The sequence below is a fragment of the Stegastes partitus genome, unplaced genomic scaffold (assembly GCF_000690725.1).
Source record: "Stegastes partitus isolate 25-593 unplaced genomic scaffold, Stegastes_partitus-1.0.2 Scaffold218, whole genome shotgun sequence".
Taxonomy (NCBI): Eukaryota; Metazoa; Chordata; class Actinopteri; family Pomacentridae; genus Stegastes; species Stegastes partitus.
In genome coordinates, this window is record NW_007577949.1 from 504,262 (window position 1) to 521,687 (window position 17,426).

Below are 17,426 nucleotides of genomic sequence, written 5' to 3' on the forward strand. Positions count from 1 at the left end.
AGAGCTCCATCCAGTGGACAAACGGTGCAAGGACAGCATTCTGCGCTACTCTGACGCTAAATAGCATTTACTGTTTTATGAGAAAATAGAAATATATCAGCATTTAATCAACAAAGCTCCGGCCGATTTAATCGGCCAGCCACAATAAAGTGGTCGGGCCCTAATTGTTAGTGCCAGCATGAGACAGAGATGTCAACTTTACAGGCAGCATTTCTCCTATAGCAGACTGAAATAGCATTTACTGCTACCCAAAGGTTGAAGCCTTTTGATTTGAATGACCCCATGGTCTTTCTTCTAACACTAGCCTCAAGACAAACTTTACATTTTTAGCATTGTGATCTGGTAAATAGTGAGGATCTGTTGTTCATTCCACATAACACTTTTGTAATTCAGGTTGTGAATTGCAGACTCTTAAATCTGGCCATTAAACACACATGGGAGACACACACTTCACCTCTCTATCTTCTTAGCTGACCCCGTCCGTCTGTCTAATTTTTACTGTTCCCTTCTCTTCCCCTGCCACTGGGCAATTCATGTATTTGTGTAGGTGTGTATTAAAAATCTCTGAACTTCTGACCCCTGCTCTGTAGGAGTTCAGAGAAAGTGCAGAGTGCTGTTGCAGAAAAAAAGTGGTGCGTGCGTGCAAGATGCACGGAATGCACTGAGTGACGTCAGCGCATGAGAATTTTTTTTTTTTTATTTTTTTGACTTATTGGGCAGAAAGTTTTCTTTTTTTTTTCTTATCAAGGCCTAATGCTACATGCCCACAGTGTTTATTTCCCAAAATGTGCATAAAGTTGAAGTCAAGTCTACTTTATGCATGTTGTTTGCTAAATGACTCTGACTGTGGGTTTGGGATAGTCCTGCTGTGGAATGAATTTGGGACCAATCAGGTGCCTCTCTGGTGGTATTATGTGCCAAGAATATAAACAAAGCTTTTGCACATCTTTTATCCTGTTAAGGGGTAGGATTAGATTCCTCTTAGTAAAACATCTCTGTCAAATGTTTTATTTAGTATTTTTATCTTAACTACTGATGCAGTCATGATGAAGAAATCTTACATGTTAAATAAATTCAATAAAATATCTTAGAAAGTTCTTGCCGTTTTGCTAACTCAACTGTTAGCAAAGTGTTGTTACCAGAAAAGTGTATCCATCAAGGTATGGTAGCATATGCAAAGTGCAGAAATATGTCTGTAAGAAAACACAGTGATGTGCTATAAAGGTGACTTTGTCATCAATCCAAGTAACAGACTCATGGACTTGTCGTGGTCATCGTGATATTCATGCAACAGGATTTTAGTTTAGTACGATCAAAAGCTGTCTTTTGTTAGCAACAAAGGAGACTGACATACACCAATAAGTCAGAATGCAAAAAATAGTCATGTGTCAAGAGTCATGTTTTATACCTCCTCAGGCAAATTTTGGCAAGAACAACAGTTAGTGCTCCCATTGCTGACTGGCAGCAGCCCCACAATCATTGCCATCCCAGAGATGCTTTGACATGGACCACATAGTTATGATGTTAATTATGGCCAGACAACATCATCACTTAATCCGTGAGTGAATATAATATTTTTGCCCATATGCATGAATGATGAAGTCAACAGGATCCCCAACCGATCCCTGCTGTTTTAGATATAGAATGATGTTCAGTTCTTCAGTTGCATTGCATCAATGTGTAGATTTTTATTGACATAAACAAGGTGTTCTGTCTGATGCTCATTGTTCTCTACTGGTGTGTTCTGGACTTGAAATGTGGCAGCTAAACAAATGTGTGACTTTACAAGGACATCATATCAGTGTACTTGGGGGCTCCATCACAGCCTCCTCTTCTATCTGTAATTTTCTCTGAGGTGACAGACCCCGCCTCGAGTCATTATCGACACACTTGGCTCTTCAGAGTAAACAACAGAAGGGAGAAGTCTTGTGAGCTCAACCTGTGGGTGTGTTGAAGCTGCTGCTTCATTTCCTCCTCTTCCCCTCTGTCTGGTGAAAGATGTCACTGCTTTAAAGCAGATTGCTCTTTCTGCTACAAAAATCTTTTGTACAATACTACATGCACACAGCCATAAACACACATCCACAAGCATCCCAACCCAGAGGGGAGCTGAACTCTGACAATTTCACTTCAATTTCAAAATCAACTTCACAATGACTATCCAGCCATTAGTGATGGAGCCTGATTTGACATGTTTATTACAAAACACTCACTAGTGTTGATGTAGAGGAGTGTCAAATCAGTGAGGAGCATGTTTTTAAAATGCAAATATAAAGACAAAAATGAATGTTTTAATGTAATTATATAATACCATTTACTTGTTTAGCTCAAAACAAATAATGTGTCTCTCATCTCCAGTCTATAAAAACCAGCCAGTGCTACATTTACGAAAATAAATTATCAAAGTTTCTACAAGTGAAACTGCAAATAGCCAATAAAAAGAACAAACTCCATGAACACTTACATCCAATGTTATATCTGAATGTGTTTATAAACTGATGTTTATATATTATCTGCCCATCCATCCATCATCTATACATGCTTTATCCTCTGGGGGGTTGTGGGGCATTGTAGTCTATCCCAGCTGACTCAGGGCGAAGGCAGGGTTCACCTGGACAGGTTGCCAGTCCATCACAGGGTCACACAGACAGACAACATAGTGCACTCACATTTATGAATATATTATACATATGATTTTGATTGATAGTAGTAGATACTGATGGAATGCCCAATCCTCTTAAATAGGTTATAGCACATAAAACAATTTTAGTAGCTTTGCTTCATTTGTTGTTTATTAAAACTGTAAAATATTTGTAGAGCAATTAGAACTTGATAATTCATTCATTTTTTTGTTGTATTTTCCATTAGTAGGGGTGACTTTAAGCTGTGTGTTGTGTGATTGCATTTGTAACTAATTGATGTCATTGTGTTTCATTGCTGTCCTCATGTGTGAACGACAGAGTGCGTGCCAAAGCTCTTGCCTTAGTGAAACTGTAACATCTGTGAGCTAATCTGTAGTGCATGTGATAAAGCGACATTGACACACATGCCGTCTGATAGTCTACAGTGGACGCACGCTTCTACTGACGCAGTGCTCAAAGACGTGTACTACCATTTTTGGAGACATTGCAAATGACTGACTTTAACTTCATGACAGTGTGTGAGTTAAAAGTGTGCTTTAATAATTTGTGAGTGACTAGTGACTGTCTCTGCGAACTTTACAGCTGAATGTGGAAGATGCCAACAGAATCCTTGATGATATTTAGAGAAGCAAAATTAATGACTTGGAATTTTTGTGTAGTTCCATAGCTCCTTAAAAATTCAAGCTGTTCTGTAAATAGCTCCACTGTAATCTGAACTTCACTGGTCTAATATCTGAACTTGATTTAAGATGAAGTCACTGAACTGAGATTGTTGTTTGTCCTCAGCTGTCGGGCAAGCAACAGGAAGAGCCTGATTGTGACGTCCAGCACCTCTCCCACCCTGCCACGACCACACTCACCTCTGCATGGACACACAGGTAACATACAAACCACAAATACATGTACTCCCTCTGCAGATTTGTATACAATATATAAAAAGCTTACCTTGGTAGCATCATCATCCATTTCAGTGGTTTGCTAAGTAATGAGATGACAGTTTTTCAGCAACTTTGACTGTGTTTTAGCAATACGAGCTTAGCAGGCAGACGATAGTAGATCCCCCTGTCCAGGCGCCATAGCAGCACAGTAGTCATTGCTGAATAAATGATGATGAAAAAGTGATTATTTTTAGTTGTAGGTGTACAGCATTCATTTGTTCTTCAGCTAAAGGGTGTCGTTGCAAAATTGCGGTGTGTTACATGGAGTCATGGTGTTTACTAACACACTCCAAAAAAGCTCAGCTAACAGCCCTGGCTGCTTTGCACAGTATTGTGACGTTTCTGATTGCGGTACATACGGTAGACTGCTATCTAAATTGTCGAGATGTTGTAAAGTTTATAATTATAAATTGCCATAGATGAAAGCATTTAATATGATAAATTGTTACAAAGGGAATGACTTCTGGCCCTGCTTCTTGCCTAGAAGCCTTCTTGGCATTATATATTGTGAATTAAAGGCATAACAGCAGAAATCCTGTCAATATGTTTTTTTAATCGATAGCAGTCATGGCTTAGCTATAGGACAGATCATATGAATTCAGCTTGGTTCCAAGATGATTGCTCATGTTGCTGCTGGTGCCTGACTGATCTCAGTTTAGCACAGTGTGTGTCTCTGAGAGCGCTCACAAGTTCGTCTAATTTGATTTCAAAAAACCTTTACAAAACTTCTTGCTTCTTCTATGTTTTCATGTAAAAAAAATAAAACTAAAAAAATGAATTTGAGGTACCAACCCTCTTATTCTATGCCTGGTAATCTGAAAATTGTATGACAGCAATTTTGAATGTCCATTTCAACACTTGTGTCAAGCATGGACTACAACACATCAACTGGAAACAGCAAGCATTTTTGTTTTTTGACACCCATCCATCCATTATCTGTACACCGCTAATCCTCTGTAGGGTCGTGGGGGGCTAGAGTTTATCCCAGCTGAATTAAGCTTAAGGCGGACGACACCTGGACAGGTAACCAGTCTGTCACAGGGCTACACAGAGAGACAACCAAGCACACTCATGTTCACACCTACAGACAATTGAGAGTCACCAATTAACCTCAACATGTTTTTGGACTGTGGGAGGAATCCAGAGAACCTGGAGAGAACCCACGCTGCACAGGGAGAACATGCAAACTCCACACAGAAAGATCCCCGGCCCAGATTTGAACCCAGGACCTGTGAGCTGTGAGGTGACAGTGGTAAACACTAGCACCAAACCACTCTGGTTTTTATTTAATAAATAATTTTGGTAATCCTAACTGACCCAAAACAGGAACATTTTTAGTCTGAATTAATGTCAGACAGTAAGAAGAAAAAAAAAAGGTCATGTGTATTTTTACAGTGTATGTAAACTTCTGGTTTCAAATGTACATTCGATGTAGGTTGTGGACTGTTGTTCATGTTTCTTCATGAAGAGCTGGTATGACCTGCTGGTTGAAATGTGAATAAAAGGAAACTTAGTGATGGGGCTCATTTACTTTCAGGATGTGTTTAAAACCTGTGTTTTAGTTTTAAAAAAAAACATTGAATTTGTCATGTATCGTTTCATTGTACAATGGTTTTCATAGTTTCATTTGAGCACAAATGTATACGATTCAGTGAGACACTTAAAATAAAATAACTACATAAGATGAAAAATATTAATTCTGTTATATATAATTGTCCTCATTTTGGGCATTTTACAGACTAAGTTTTAAATAAGTCGATCAGTGGTGATACAACCTTTAGCCTCAGAGATGAAAAACAAACAGGTAGGCTGGAGTCAGGTTGACAGGACAAATACCAGAGAAGGTGTTTGTGGTTCTGTGCTTGCCTGTTGGGTTCACATTACAGGTTGGTTTCAATAACACTCTAAACTTCTTTTGCGCCATCCTTCTGTCCTTCTTCTTCTTTTTCTCCTTTCCTCCTTCCTCCCATTTCCATTTCTGTCTTCCAGGCTGCTGTGTTACCATGGTAACACTGCCACAGTGAGCCTCATAGTCCTGTCTGTCGGTGTCTTTAAGCCTGGAAAGGATGTAAATACAACTAACCTAATACTGATAATTAATGCTGCTGTTTTTTTTATGTTCTCTCCTGTTTCTTCAGAACCACTTTTACAAAAAAAAATATGCTGTGTTTAAGTTTGCTCTATTTAGGCCTAAGTGTTTGAGGACACACTTAAATGGAATTGTAGCCTTATACCGAGTTTGATATGACCTTCACAGAAACCTACAGTGTAACAGAAGTCTACTCTTAAGTCTTCCAGCTGAGGCTGTGATAGCTTACTGTTGAATGGCACTCCTCTGATTAATGTACATCACTGGAGGTTAAATCTTTTTCTCTCTCTTTTTTTTTTTTCTCTTTCATTTTTCACCTCATTCTTTTCTTCTCCATAATGTTGTAACATCAATTTTATTTTTTCTCCCTCCTCCCTTGATTTACTTCTGGTCAATATCTACATTTTCTTTTTTCTTCACCTCCACCCGCTCTGAATTCTCCTCTCCCCTCCTGGCTGACGGTGAGCTATTATTCGAAAAAGATCAGCTGATGATTGGCAGCTCGGCATGCTCTGGCTTCTGATGAATTATGTCAATCTCTTCCTCATCTTTGTATTCGTGATGACGAACAGAAAAAAAGTCAGAAGGCTGTACTCTTTTGTTTATTTATTTATTTTTTGGTCACACACTCCCAAGGCAATGAAAGGCTCTTTTTTTTTCTGCCACCTCCCCTATTCTAGCTGTGTTTTGTGTTACCGATTGCACATTACTTGGAGAGCGAATGAGACTGAAGAGTCACATAGCAGATATTATATTTGCATCTATCTCGTAGGCCAGCGTATTTCTTGGTCTTTGCTAAAGTAGGTCACTGTTACTGCAGTTTACTGCACAAAAACGTTTAAACGTGTGACCACAAAGCAGCTTCTTTACCTGCTGTGACGAGCCAAAAATGAACAAACCAAGGAGATTCAGCTATAATTTACAATCCACGCAGTGTTTCTTTTCCTTGACAATAAATGACAAGTATTTTTAAAAATAGAATATGAGAGTGATTTAATTTTTCATCACAGTGTGGTAACATGCTGAAAATCACTCTGGACATTACATGTAGCAAATGTGGTAAACGTGAGACATAATGGTGTTTGTATTGTCAAGTCATTGTTCATTGTTGTCTTTGACTCTGGCTGGTAGGTGGTGTTTGGTGTGTTACTTCTGTATGACAGTCTTGCAAACAAACCTATGGGCAATATACTAATTACCATCTCAAAACAGATAGTTCATCCATATTGAAGGTTTAATAGCTGACCCTCTGAACCCTAAAATCTATTGGCAGCAAAATGAGCTATTCTGTACATGACCATCACAAATTCCAAGAGACCAAGCTAAAAGGCCCCATTTGAAGCGGGAACAATACAATATGAGGCTATTTATCTGATGTTTATGTCCATCAGTTAATACATTGGTTGTCTAAACTTTTCACCACTTTTTAAACCAGGATGAGGATTTCTAAGGTGTGGTGGGCCACAGAAATTCCAGAACCCTTTCAAACAATGAGTTCATGTCACATACCTGGAGCACACACACCAGTTTAAACATCACTGCTCTGTGTGATTTGTCTGTACAGTATGAGATAAATTCTTCTGTCTATGAATGAGACTTTGGTTAGCTAATGGTACACGCATATATCCATACTCAGTTGTAACCAGAAAGTGTGTGTGTGCTGTGACTGAGCCTGGTTATAGCCCCAGTGAGACCTATGTGTCTTTTTAAAAACAACTTCAGCAACATCTACCTGGACACACAAATTCACGTATTAGACACCTCACAGGAGTGATTTGGACACTAACAAGCAATCTGTTTGACAACGAAAACACGTTTTTGCTCAAATATGTACATACATGTTCTGCCCAGAGAGCTACATATACAGAGGTTCTTATCTGACAGAAAGTACATGTTCATATTAATATCTGAGGTTCTCCTCTGTGTGGATATGCTGCTGAAAAAAGGCATAACTGAAATGGTCAACTACCTTATTTGTCACTCCTGTCTGTGAGGCTGCCAGACTTTCCTGTCCCAATTCATCTATGTTCAACCTGTCATCCAATTCTGCTGAAATGTTCATTACATACCTACAATCAGCACTGATGTTCCCTGTAGATAGACTGGCCTTTCATATATTGTACTCTGCATTTGTATGGTTTTGTCAGTATTTTTATGAAATAATGTCAGGTTTATTCAGAAAAGGATCACCTGCAGCTGTTTTATATTTTATGTTCAAGGGGTGGAATAGTTTTGTGTTGAACCTAATTGAACTATAAAATCAGTGTTTTGTAGCCTAAATGTCAACAAAATATGTCAGCAAATAGAGAGAGTAAAACCCTGGAAACACAGGGAACAGAGGGAAACTGGAGGCATGGCCCCATGTCACTTGTGATTTTGCACATTAATAAACTTTTAGTATTGACGTGTGGATTTTGGTCATCTTCATCTTTCTTTCCCCTCTGAAACACTCTTGTCTTTTCTCCCAGGTTGTCTATCCCTTTTTTTTGCCTATGCATGTTTTCAGGGTGGTAACAGTGAATGTTTAAAAAAAAAAAGTGTCTCCAATCTAAAATCCATTTTCTCTGGATAGAGAGAAAGCTGCAATCATTTAATGAGACACTTCATAAATCTCTAAGATTGTCCATCTTCACCCCCTACTGTCCTTTATTACCTCCTCTTTCTCTCATTTATGTCTCTTGCAATTGAAAGTCAGATCCTCATTCTACTCATGTTTTGTTAAAGGTCAGGAGTTAAAGAATGGATGGAGGCTGAAAGAGCTGGCCAAATACTTGACACACTCAGTCTGTTTTCATACAGAGAGCCCATTCATTTTGCATTTGTTTTGTTCGTGTTGGTTTCACACAGTTTAAAAATGCAAAAGGAAGGTGACACACTGTTACAGTCTGTTTGTTGTCGATGTTGTTGCTGCTGCTGCTGAACAAGTCACTGCTTCACACTTGCTAAATTCATTCAAGACGTACACTAGATTTAATACAAATACCGCATCAACAAAAGTTTTTTACATTGTATTGAGTGTGTACACAACAAAACAGTTGTTTCTTGCCTTTTGTGTTATATATTGGGGTGCATATTTGTTGAATCACTATGTGCTGCAACTTTTTAATTCTCTTTTTTTAGTAGAAAACAGGTGAGATATTTAGGGGTTAAACTGCTGAATATCTTACACAGTGTCATTTTTATCTTTGGGTTGTCATAATCAGTGTACATGCAGTAAGTTCCAAGCTTTATGATTTGGAAGTTTATTACTCAAATGCACTTTCAGAGTCGTAGTTGATCTTTCTCCTTTAGTTTTTATCTCCACAGACTTGTATTTTTGACATTTGAACTAGATATTTTCTAAAACAGTTGTTAAATTTTTGTGCTGATAATTTAACCAAGAGAGTTGAATGTCTGTGCTTACAATAAACCAAACTTTCACCACTGGAACCCTGGATGCCCACAGTACATTCTCTTACTTCACTGCTAGCTTTTATCTGTTCAAAAGCATTCAACTATGCATTTACAAACAGGTTTTTTCACTTTTTGTAGTTGTAGTAGTGGTCCCATTTCCTCAAAGCTGTCTGTCACTCAGCAGATCCACTGGACACTTCTATCAGTGCAGTTTCAAAAATGAAACTAACAAAAAATAAACAACTTCACAGTCAGTCTGTTATGTTTGCTCATCAGCCAACTGAAGTCGTTCATTAGATAGAAATTTGCTCAATACCTGCTAATTTTCTATGTTTGTTCCTGAGCTTGCCTGTCAAACATGAATCCATGCTGATGCATCACTATGTTAGGGTAGTCTCTTGTACCACCAAACCATATAAGTTGTTGAGGTAAACAATATACTCAGAGCTCACTTTCTTTCCTTTCCCCATTTCTCTCTTTCAGGTACCAGCCCACTGGACAGCCCTCGCAACTTCTCTCCCAACACAGCTGCACACTTTTCCTTCGTTCCTGCACGCAGGTGAGACGTTCACATATACACAGGATTTTTCCCAGTCACGTCGGGGGAAAAAAGCAAGAGCAGTATATCCTCGAGGTAGTATAAGCACAAGACAATGGCCACACAGTTGAAAAAATTAATCATGACATCACAAACTCAAATCATACTGCCACTGACATCTAGCACATATACCCAGGCCTTGTTACTGCACATTTGTGGGATACATCAGGAAAAATGCTATTATCAGTTTCTTGAGCAGCACCCGCACTTCCTTACTCACTCCACTATAGTTTACAATAGATGTGCTTTATACTGTACAGTCTGTGAGTAGTATACTATTTGACTATTTCAAATCGATTAGGTTGGGCTGCAAGGTAGCTCGTTGGTTAGCACCGCTGCCTCGCAGCTAGAAGGTAGTCGATTTGCGTTATGGTGAGGACACCGGGATCTTTCTGTGTGGAGTTTGCATGTTTTCCCCGTGCAGTGTGGGTTCTCTCCGGGTTCTCTGGATTCCTCCGACATAGTCCAAAAACATGCTGATTGGTGATTCTAAATTGTCCGCAGGTGTGAATGTGAGTGTGCTTGGTTGTCTGTCTCTAAGTGTAGCCCTGTGATAGACTGGTTACCTGTCCAGGGTGTCTCCTGCCTTCGCCCTAAGTCAGCTGGGATAGACTCCCGCCCCTCCGCGACCCTAGTGAGGATTGTGCAGTGTATAGATAATGGATGGATGGAAATTGATAAAGTTACCAGCAATTTATGGGAAATTAAAACAAGAAGAAATAATAAGTAGACTGTATAACTGTACTCCTCCGCACGCTGACAGCTGTGTATGGGTTATGCGTGCGTGTACACATACGAGCAATCATGTAGACTAATTTGTGACAGACTGATGTACACTCACCGGCTGCTTTATTAGGTACACCTTACTAGTACCAGGTTGGACCCCCTTATGCCTTCAGAACTTCCTTAATCCTTCGTGACATAGATTCAACAAGGTACTGGAAACATTCCTCAGAGATTTTGCTCCATATTGACATGATAGCAACACGCAGTTGCTGCAGATTTGCCGACTGCACATCCATGATGCAAATCTCCTGTTCCACCACATCCCAAAGTGCTCTACTGGATTGAGATCTGGTGACTGTGGAGGCCATTGGAGTATAGTAAACTCATTGTCATGTTCAAGAAACCAGTCTGAGATGACATGGCGCGTTATCCTTCTGGAAGTAGCCATCAGAAGATGGGTACACTGTGGTCATAAAGGGATGGACATGGTCAGCAACAATACTCAGGAAGGCTGTGGCATTGACATGATGCTCAGTTGGTACTAAGGGGCCCAAAGTGTGCCAAGAAAATATCCCCCACACCATTGCACCACCACCACCAGCCTGAACCGTTGATACAAGGCAGGATGGATCCATGCTTTCATGTTGTTGATGCCAAATTCTGACCCTACCATCTGAATGTCGCAAGAGGAAATCGAGACTCATCAGACCAGGCAGCGTTTTTCCAATCTTCTATTGTCCAATTTTGCTGAGCCTGTGCGAATTATAGCCTCAGTTTCCTGTTCTTAGCTGACAGGAGCGGCACCCGGTGTGGTCTTCTGCTGCTGTAGCCCATCCGCCTCAAGGTTCGATGTGTTGTACTTTCAGAGATGCTATTCTGCATACCTCGGTTGTAACGAGTGGTTATTTGAGTTACTGTTGCCTTTCTATCAGCTCAAACCAGTCTGGCCATTCTCCTCTGACCTCTGGCATCAACAAGGCATTTGCGCCCACAGAACTGCCGCTCACTGGATATTTTCTCTTTTTTGGACCATTCTCTGTAAACCCTAGAGATGGTTGTGCATGAAAATCCCAGTAGATCAGCAGTTTCTGAAATACTCAGACCAGCCTGTCTGGCACCAACAACCATGCCACGTTCAAAGTCACTTACATCACCTTTCTTCCCCATTCTGATTCTTAGTTTGAACTGCAGCAGATCGTCTTGACCATGTCTACATGCCTAAATACATTGAGTTCCTGCCTTCTAATTGGCTGATTAGAAATTTGCGTTAACGAGCAGTTGAACAGGTGTACCTAATAAAGTGGCCGGTGAGTGTATGCATGTGTAGATACTTACGTGATTTTTAATCACATAAGCGGGGCAGCTGTGGGTTAGGTGGTAGAGCAGGTTGTCTTCTACTCGTAAGATTGGCAGCTCGATCCCCAGCTCCCTCACAAGCTAAAAGGTCCCCTGAACCAAAGTTGCTTCTAATTGTACAAGATTGTCCTGTGTGGCAATTCTGCTGCAGTTGGTGTGTCAACATGTATGAACGTGTATGAATAGGTGAATGAGAATGACGTTGTAAAGCACTTTGTAACTCCTAAGGTTAAAAGGCACTATTTAAAAGTGCCATTTAATTCTATGCCAAGATTTAAAACAAACAGACAAACAAAAAAAACTGTTACCATAAGCTCAACACATCTTAGACAATATAGAGGGAAAAAAATTCTCAGCATGGCAGTCTCCTGAGTCTTCATTGATATGATGATGTTTCCATGACAACACGCCTTTCCTGAACTCAACCCCTGAGCTATTCCTTGGAAAAATCATCAATCATTGTACGGCTGCCATGTGAGGTGGTGTAGCCAAAAAGTGCATTAATTAAATTACAGTAAATGTGAAACCCCTTTCTGTGTGGCCATTGACCTCAGTGCTGCAGCTAATCAACACACTCTGAGACAATAGTGACACTGTGTGGTGGAGCTTGCTATGACAGCTTATTGATTTGAGTGTCCTTTGGCCGCTTGCACAAAAGCCTCATACTTATCTTTTCCTCTTGCTGAAGGTTAGAATTTTCTATGAATAAAATTTAAGCAGCATGCGATACTGTTGTAAACAAATTATTCTAATGTTGTAATTGTGACAGAATTACAGATTTATTTATGTTTTAGGTTTTGGGCTTTTTAAAAATGATTTTACTTGTCTTTCCTTTACTCACGTGCACATTTGTTTTGACTATTATTCCTTGAATTAGTGGACATGTTTTATTTGTTGTTATATATTTATTTATTTATTTAAATTACCATTTGAAGGATATTAAGAAAAATATATAAAAAGTGGTGCTACTCTGTATGTTCCCATCTAATACAATTTTTGTCTTATTTGAAAAAAAGTACACAAATAATTACTTTTGCATGCACACTGAACAAAATAGCTTAAATATAGTTGTTGTAAAAGGCTTGCAATTGGTGGGTTGTTCTTAGCTAAGTTCGTTTTATTCCATGATATAGGATCTGTTTAATAATATCAAGTGCATGAGCACTGAGGAAATGTGTGCATGTGTATTTGATGATGTGTGACTGAGAGCTGCTAACAGCAACAAAAAGAATATCACTATGTCTTGTCTTCCTCACAGTCACGGACACAGGGCTGACAGGTAACAACTCTGTTTTGACCTCAGACCTTTTTTATCTGTCTTCCTGCTGCCATCTTCCTGCCCTCTGTCCTACATGGCTGACCACACATACATTTAATGACATCAACAAAAACCCTGCAGGGTCATTTCTTCGACACCCAAACACTCACGTATAAGTTTTAAGAGTGAAGCAAAATTTTCGGCTGCTCTCACACCTGCTGAACAGGAGACAGCTTAATAATAAAATAATAATAATTAAAAAAAACAAAAAAAAAAACACATTGTTGAAGTATTTCCATGGGGTTTGCTGACCTTGACAACAATAAAGAAAAACATCAGGCTGATATTTACATTAAAAAAAATAAAAAATAAATGTGTTTGAAAAGTTTAGAATCCAGCTGATGTGTAGCTATGGATTAGACATGTCAAAGCGACTGTTTCATACATGAACTCCATCATGCTACACTTTGCAACCAAGTGGATGGCTCGCAAGGCACTTTCTGCATTTTTGATTCTGTGTTATCTTTTTGTTTGCATTTGTTTCCTTCTACTAAATTACTTGTTTGCTGTATGTGACAGTACGCCATCTCATTATTATAATTTCCGTTAAGTATTTGCACCTTCTTTCATTGATGTTGTGTGTTGAGTTTTGATGTCCTTATTCTTCCTTTGTCTCTTTTAGGACGGATGGTAGACGCTGGTCTCTTGCCTCGTTGCCGTCGTCCGGATATGGCACCAACACTCCAAGCTCTACTGTCTCGGTAAATATTTCAGATGTCTTTTATAACAGCCTGTGGATCTCAAAAAACTGAAATAAATGCTCTATACTCGCTCTTACTTCCCTGCAAAAGTACAGACTCTGAAAAGGTCCCTTTACTACAGGTTCGTCCTATCTCAACTCATCAGGGGCCTTCTGCTGGACCATCTCTGATTGAAACTTTTAATCATAAACTACAGATCTTTAAAATAAAACTTGTGAAATTTTTTGCATGATTTATCAAATACTTTACAAGATTTTTTTTATTTATAAGGCATTGAAATTTAAGGATATGTGTGAATGACAATATCTCAGGAATTATTCAAGATAAAGGCCCAACATTTTCGCTGTGATTTCTCACCATGTCACTCATTGAATTGGTAAGTTGAGTACATCATTGGTAGCTCAATCAAAAGGGGAGCTAGCCAGAAGAGTTGGGGTGGGGGATAGCAGGATAGCAGACAGAGATCAGACAAACGATGAAAACAGAACAATGAACATTTTGGAGGTTGGTTGAGGCCAGAAACTGCAGATCAGAGACTTGAAGCTCCAGATCCAGAGACACAGAACAAGCATAGGACCTCGGGAGAAACACAGAGTTAGTGACATGTAATGGTGACATACAACTGTAAGGAAGACAGGAGAGAGAGAGGACAGGAGCCCAGTGCATAATGGGAATCCCCCAGCAGTCTAAAGCTATAGCAACATTACTTTAAGGTCTTTAAGGTAAAATTGAGCTGGTCATTAAGAGTTTTATTTGTTTGAAGCAGGATTTTAAATTCTATCCTGGATTTTACAGGGAGCCAATGAAGAGAAGCTAATAGAGGAGAAATATGATCTCTGCTACTGGTTCCTGTCAGAACTCTGGCTGCAGCATTTTGGATCAGCTGGAGGTTCTTAAGAGAATTATTGGGGCAGCCTGATCATAGGGCATTGCAATAGTCCAGTCGTCCATGGTCCATGGTTTGCAAAAACATCTAGATCAAGAGTAGGCTTTTTGAGTAGTGGTTTTATTACAGCTACTTTAAAAGCCTGCAGTACGTAGCCTGTTTGTAAAGAGAAGTTGAGAGAAGCAGAGAAGCCTGTAAGACTGCGACTCTGCTTCCTGGTCTCACCTCTGCACTGTCAAGGGTTTGCTTTTCTGATAAATTTGTCCATGTTCCTAGACAAGAGAGCCGCGCCATCCAAAGTGGGATATATGCCATCTCTCCTAATGAGACCAGGTTTACCCCAAAAACTTTTCCAGTTATCTGTTAAGCCCACTGTTTCCACCTCGACAGCCGGCAGTTGAATGATGACATGCAGCTGTACATGTCATCACTGGTCACATTGGACAGGCAGGGGTCCACTACACTAAACACTACGGAGTCCGACATTGTTTTAGCAAATTCACACAATGATTCAACATTAATTTTTGTGACCTCTGATTGGCTGAATTACAATCTTACTTTATTTAGGCTTATACTTTGCCAGTAGTTTTAGATATAATTCAACGTTGTTTACTCTGGCCCCAGGAATGCATTTGACTATGGTCGCTGGTGTCTCTAGCTTTTTCTGAGTGCAACATCTAGAATGCCTGAGGGGAGAGACTTCCCTTTAGCCTGTGAATGAATATCCCTTTCTACCCCTCCCTAGAATCCCAGGCTTTTTGCCCCAGCTTCAAATTTGGCTGATTAGAATGATTTTTTTCCCCCTACAGACATGTCTGGACAATACATTATACAAACACAAAATGAGTTTGGCCTAAAGAAGAGTTTCCAGTCTTACTCCAAAGTAGCTTCCAGTCTCCTCCTGCTCTAACTACTTAACCCTGACTGAAAACAAACCTGACCCAGACTAGTCCTAATCTAACTCCAGGCCTATCTCCAGCCTACCACCCGCCGTAGCTCCAGTGCTTCTTGTAATCTGTGCTCCCTCTTTGCTCCTCCTCTCACAGTCCTCCTGTTCATCTCAGGAGAAGCTGCACCAGCTGCCCTTCCAGCCCACACCTGACGAGTTGCACTTCCTCACCAAACACTTCAGCTCCGAGAGTATCACGGACGAGGAGGGACGACGCTCTCCTGCCATGAGACCGAGGTCTCGCAGCCTCAGGTAGAAGCTCTCAGCCTTTATTAAAGTTCACATGATACACTATAATGAAACCCACCACAAATGCGTTCTTTAGAGGCACCTGCACAAACACCATGTGAAACCCTTTCTGTGTCACTGTAGCAAGCAGTAGCCAACATGAATGAATGTGCCAATGTCAAAATGCATTCAGATGCATGGGTGGCCACTAGATTCTGACTGCAAGAAATGTGAACTACAAAGAATCTATGTTGTCAGCTGAAATCAAAACACTGCTTTGCATTGTGCAAGGGTAAAGCTCTTTCACTAATCCAGATTTCCTCATGTTTTTACTCATTTCTGTTCTTTATCACAAAAGATTTTTCTTTCTTTCTTTTATCTATATGCACCAATTCACAACACATGTCATCTCATAGCACTTAACATAGTAAGATAAAGACCTTGCAAATTTCAACAGAGAACCCGACAATCCAAAGTTACTTAGTCATCTCCCCTTTCCTTTTTGTCAGAGAGACGGATGTAGCTTCATATACTTGCTATCAGATAGTCTTTGTTTTCTTTCTGCAAATTGTGCTTTGAGGTATCTCTTTTTCTCATTTTCGAAATAAAACCCAAGGTGTGAGACTTTACCAGCTTTAGTTTTCGAGACTGTATACTGTATAAAAAATGACCTTGTGCATTGTGTCCCACATAGGATTAGATTACCATACTTTTGATTGTATTTGTTTGTGCTGCTTGTGTCTGCCTTTAGAAAGGTCAGACTCATCCCTCTGACTTATTCATGACATTTGGGAGCGAGTATAATCCTCACTGTGACACTGACCTGTTCACTGTCCACCTGTAGATCCAGTAGTCCTTCTGTGTTTCATTTGCTGTCTCCAGTTCAAATGACTTCTGTCTTTTTGTGACTCTCCATGCCAATTTCTGCTTTTAGATTTTACTTAGTTCTGTCATTTGCTGATTTTTAGCCTGTCTTCTACGCCACACCCTCATCATTCATCTCTGCAGCTTTCTCTTTATCCTCATCAGTTTTATTTACAGAGAAATATTGAATTCTTTCATCCTCTCTCAGTAGTGAGTCTCCTTAGCAGACATTCAGTACGTGGTCTTTAGACTGTTCCAATAAATAACCAACAGGAAGCTTTGTAAGCTGTGAATAAAGATGAAGTTAGGACTGTGGGGGGTAAAGGAGAGATGTCCTCAGTTTTGTTCGACACTGAAAAATATTGGTGTGTCCAAACTTTTAGCTGGTACTATATGTTGTGAAGCAAACATAGTTTAACCACTGCATCATATTTTAGTGGCCAATTTAAACTAACACAGCTGTATCAAATCTCAGCCAGTGGTTACTAATAAGTTGTACATTGGAGTCAATTGAATAGTTGATTCCAAAGAGAAATTGCAATAAAATAAATTTGCGATAATAAAAATATATTATTCTCTTGGGAATAATAAAATTACACTGCAAGTCTAGTAGATGTCCAAGGAAATGGATATTGTGTTAAATACTGTAACACTGAGGAAACATGGAGAGAAGTGTTGAGTTTACATTCATGGCAAATTAAACGAATGAAAACAGGACCACAGCAGGAAACAAGGAGA

At 39.7% G+C, this 17,426-nt stretch overlaps 1 protein-coding gene across 5 annotated transcripts in view; it reads left to right on the forward strand.

Moving 5' to 3' along the window:
- The window catches only part of mast2 (microtubule associated serine/threonine kinase 2), a 162,593-nt gene that overhangs the window by 116,032 nt on the left and 29,135 nt on the right, over positions 1-17,426 (forward strand). For 4 of the 5 annotated variants that reach the window (XM_008280999.1, XM_008281000.1, XM_008281002.1 and 1 more), the window contains 5 exons: positions 3,429-3,520; positions 9,546-9,621; positions 13,001-13,021; positions 13,683-13,761; positions 15,694-15,848. In XM_008280999.1, the coding sequence (XP_008279221.1) occupies positions 3,429-3,520; positions 9,546-9,621; positions 13,001-13,021; positions 13,683-13,761; positions 15,694-15,848 (423 nt within the window). The remainder of the gene's footprint in view (positions 1-3,428; positions 3,521-9,545; positions 9,622-13,000; positions 13,022-13,682; positions 13,762-15,693; positions 15,849-17,426) is intronic. The other variant, XM_008281001.1, reaches the window with a different exon arrangement.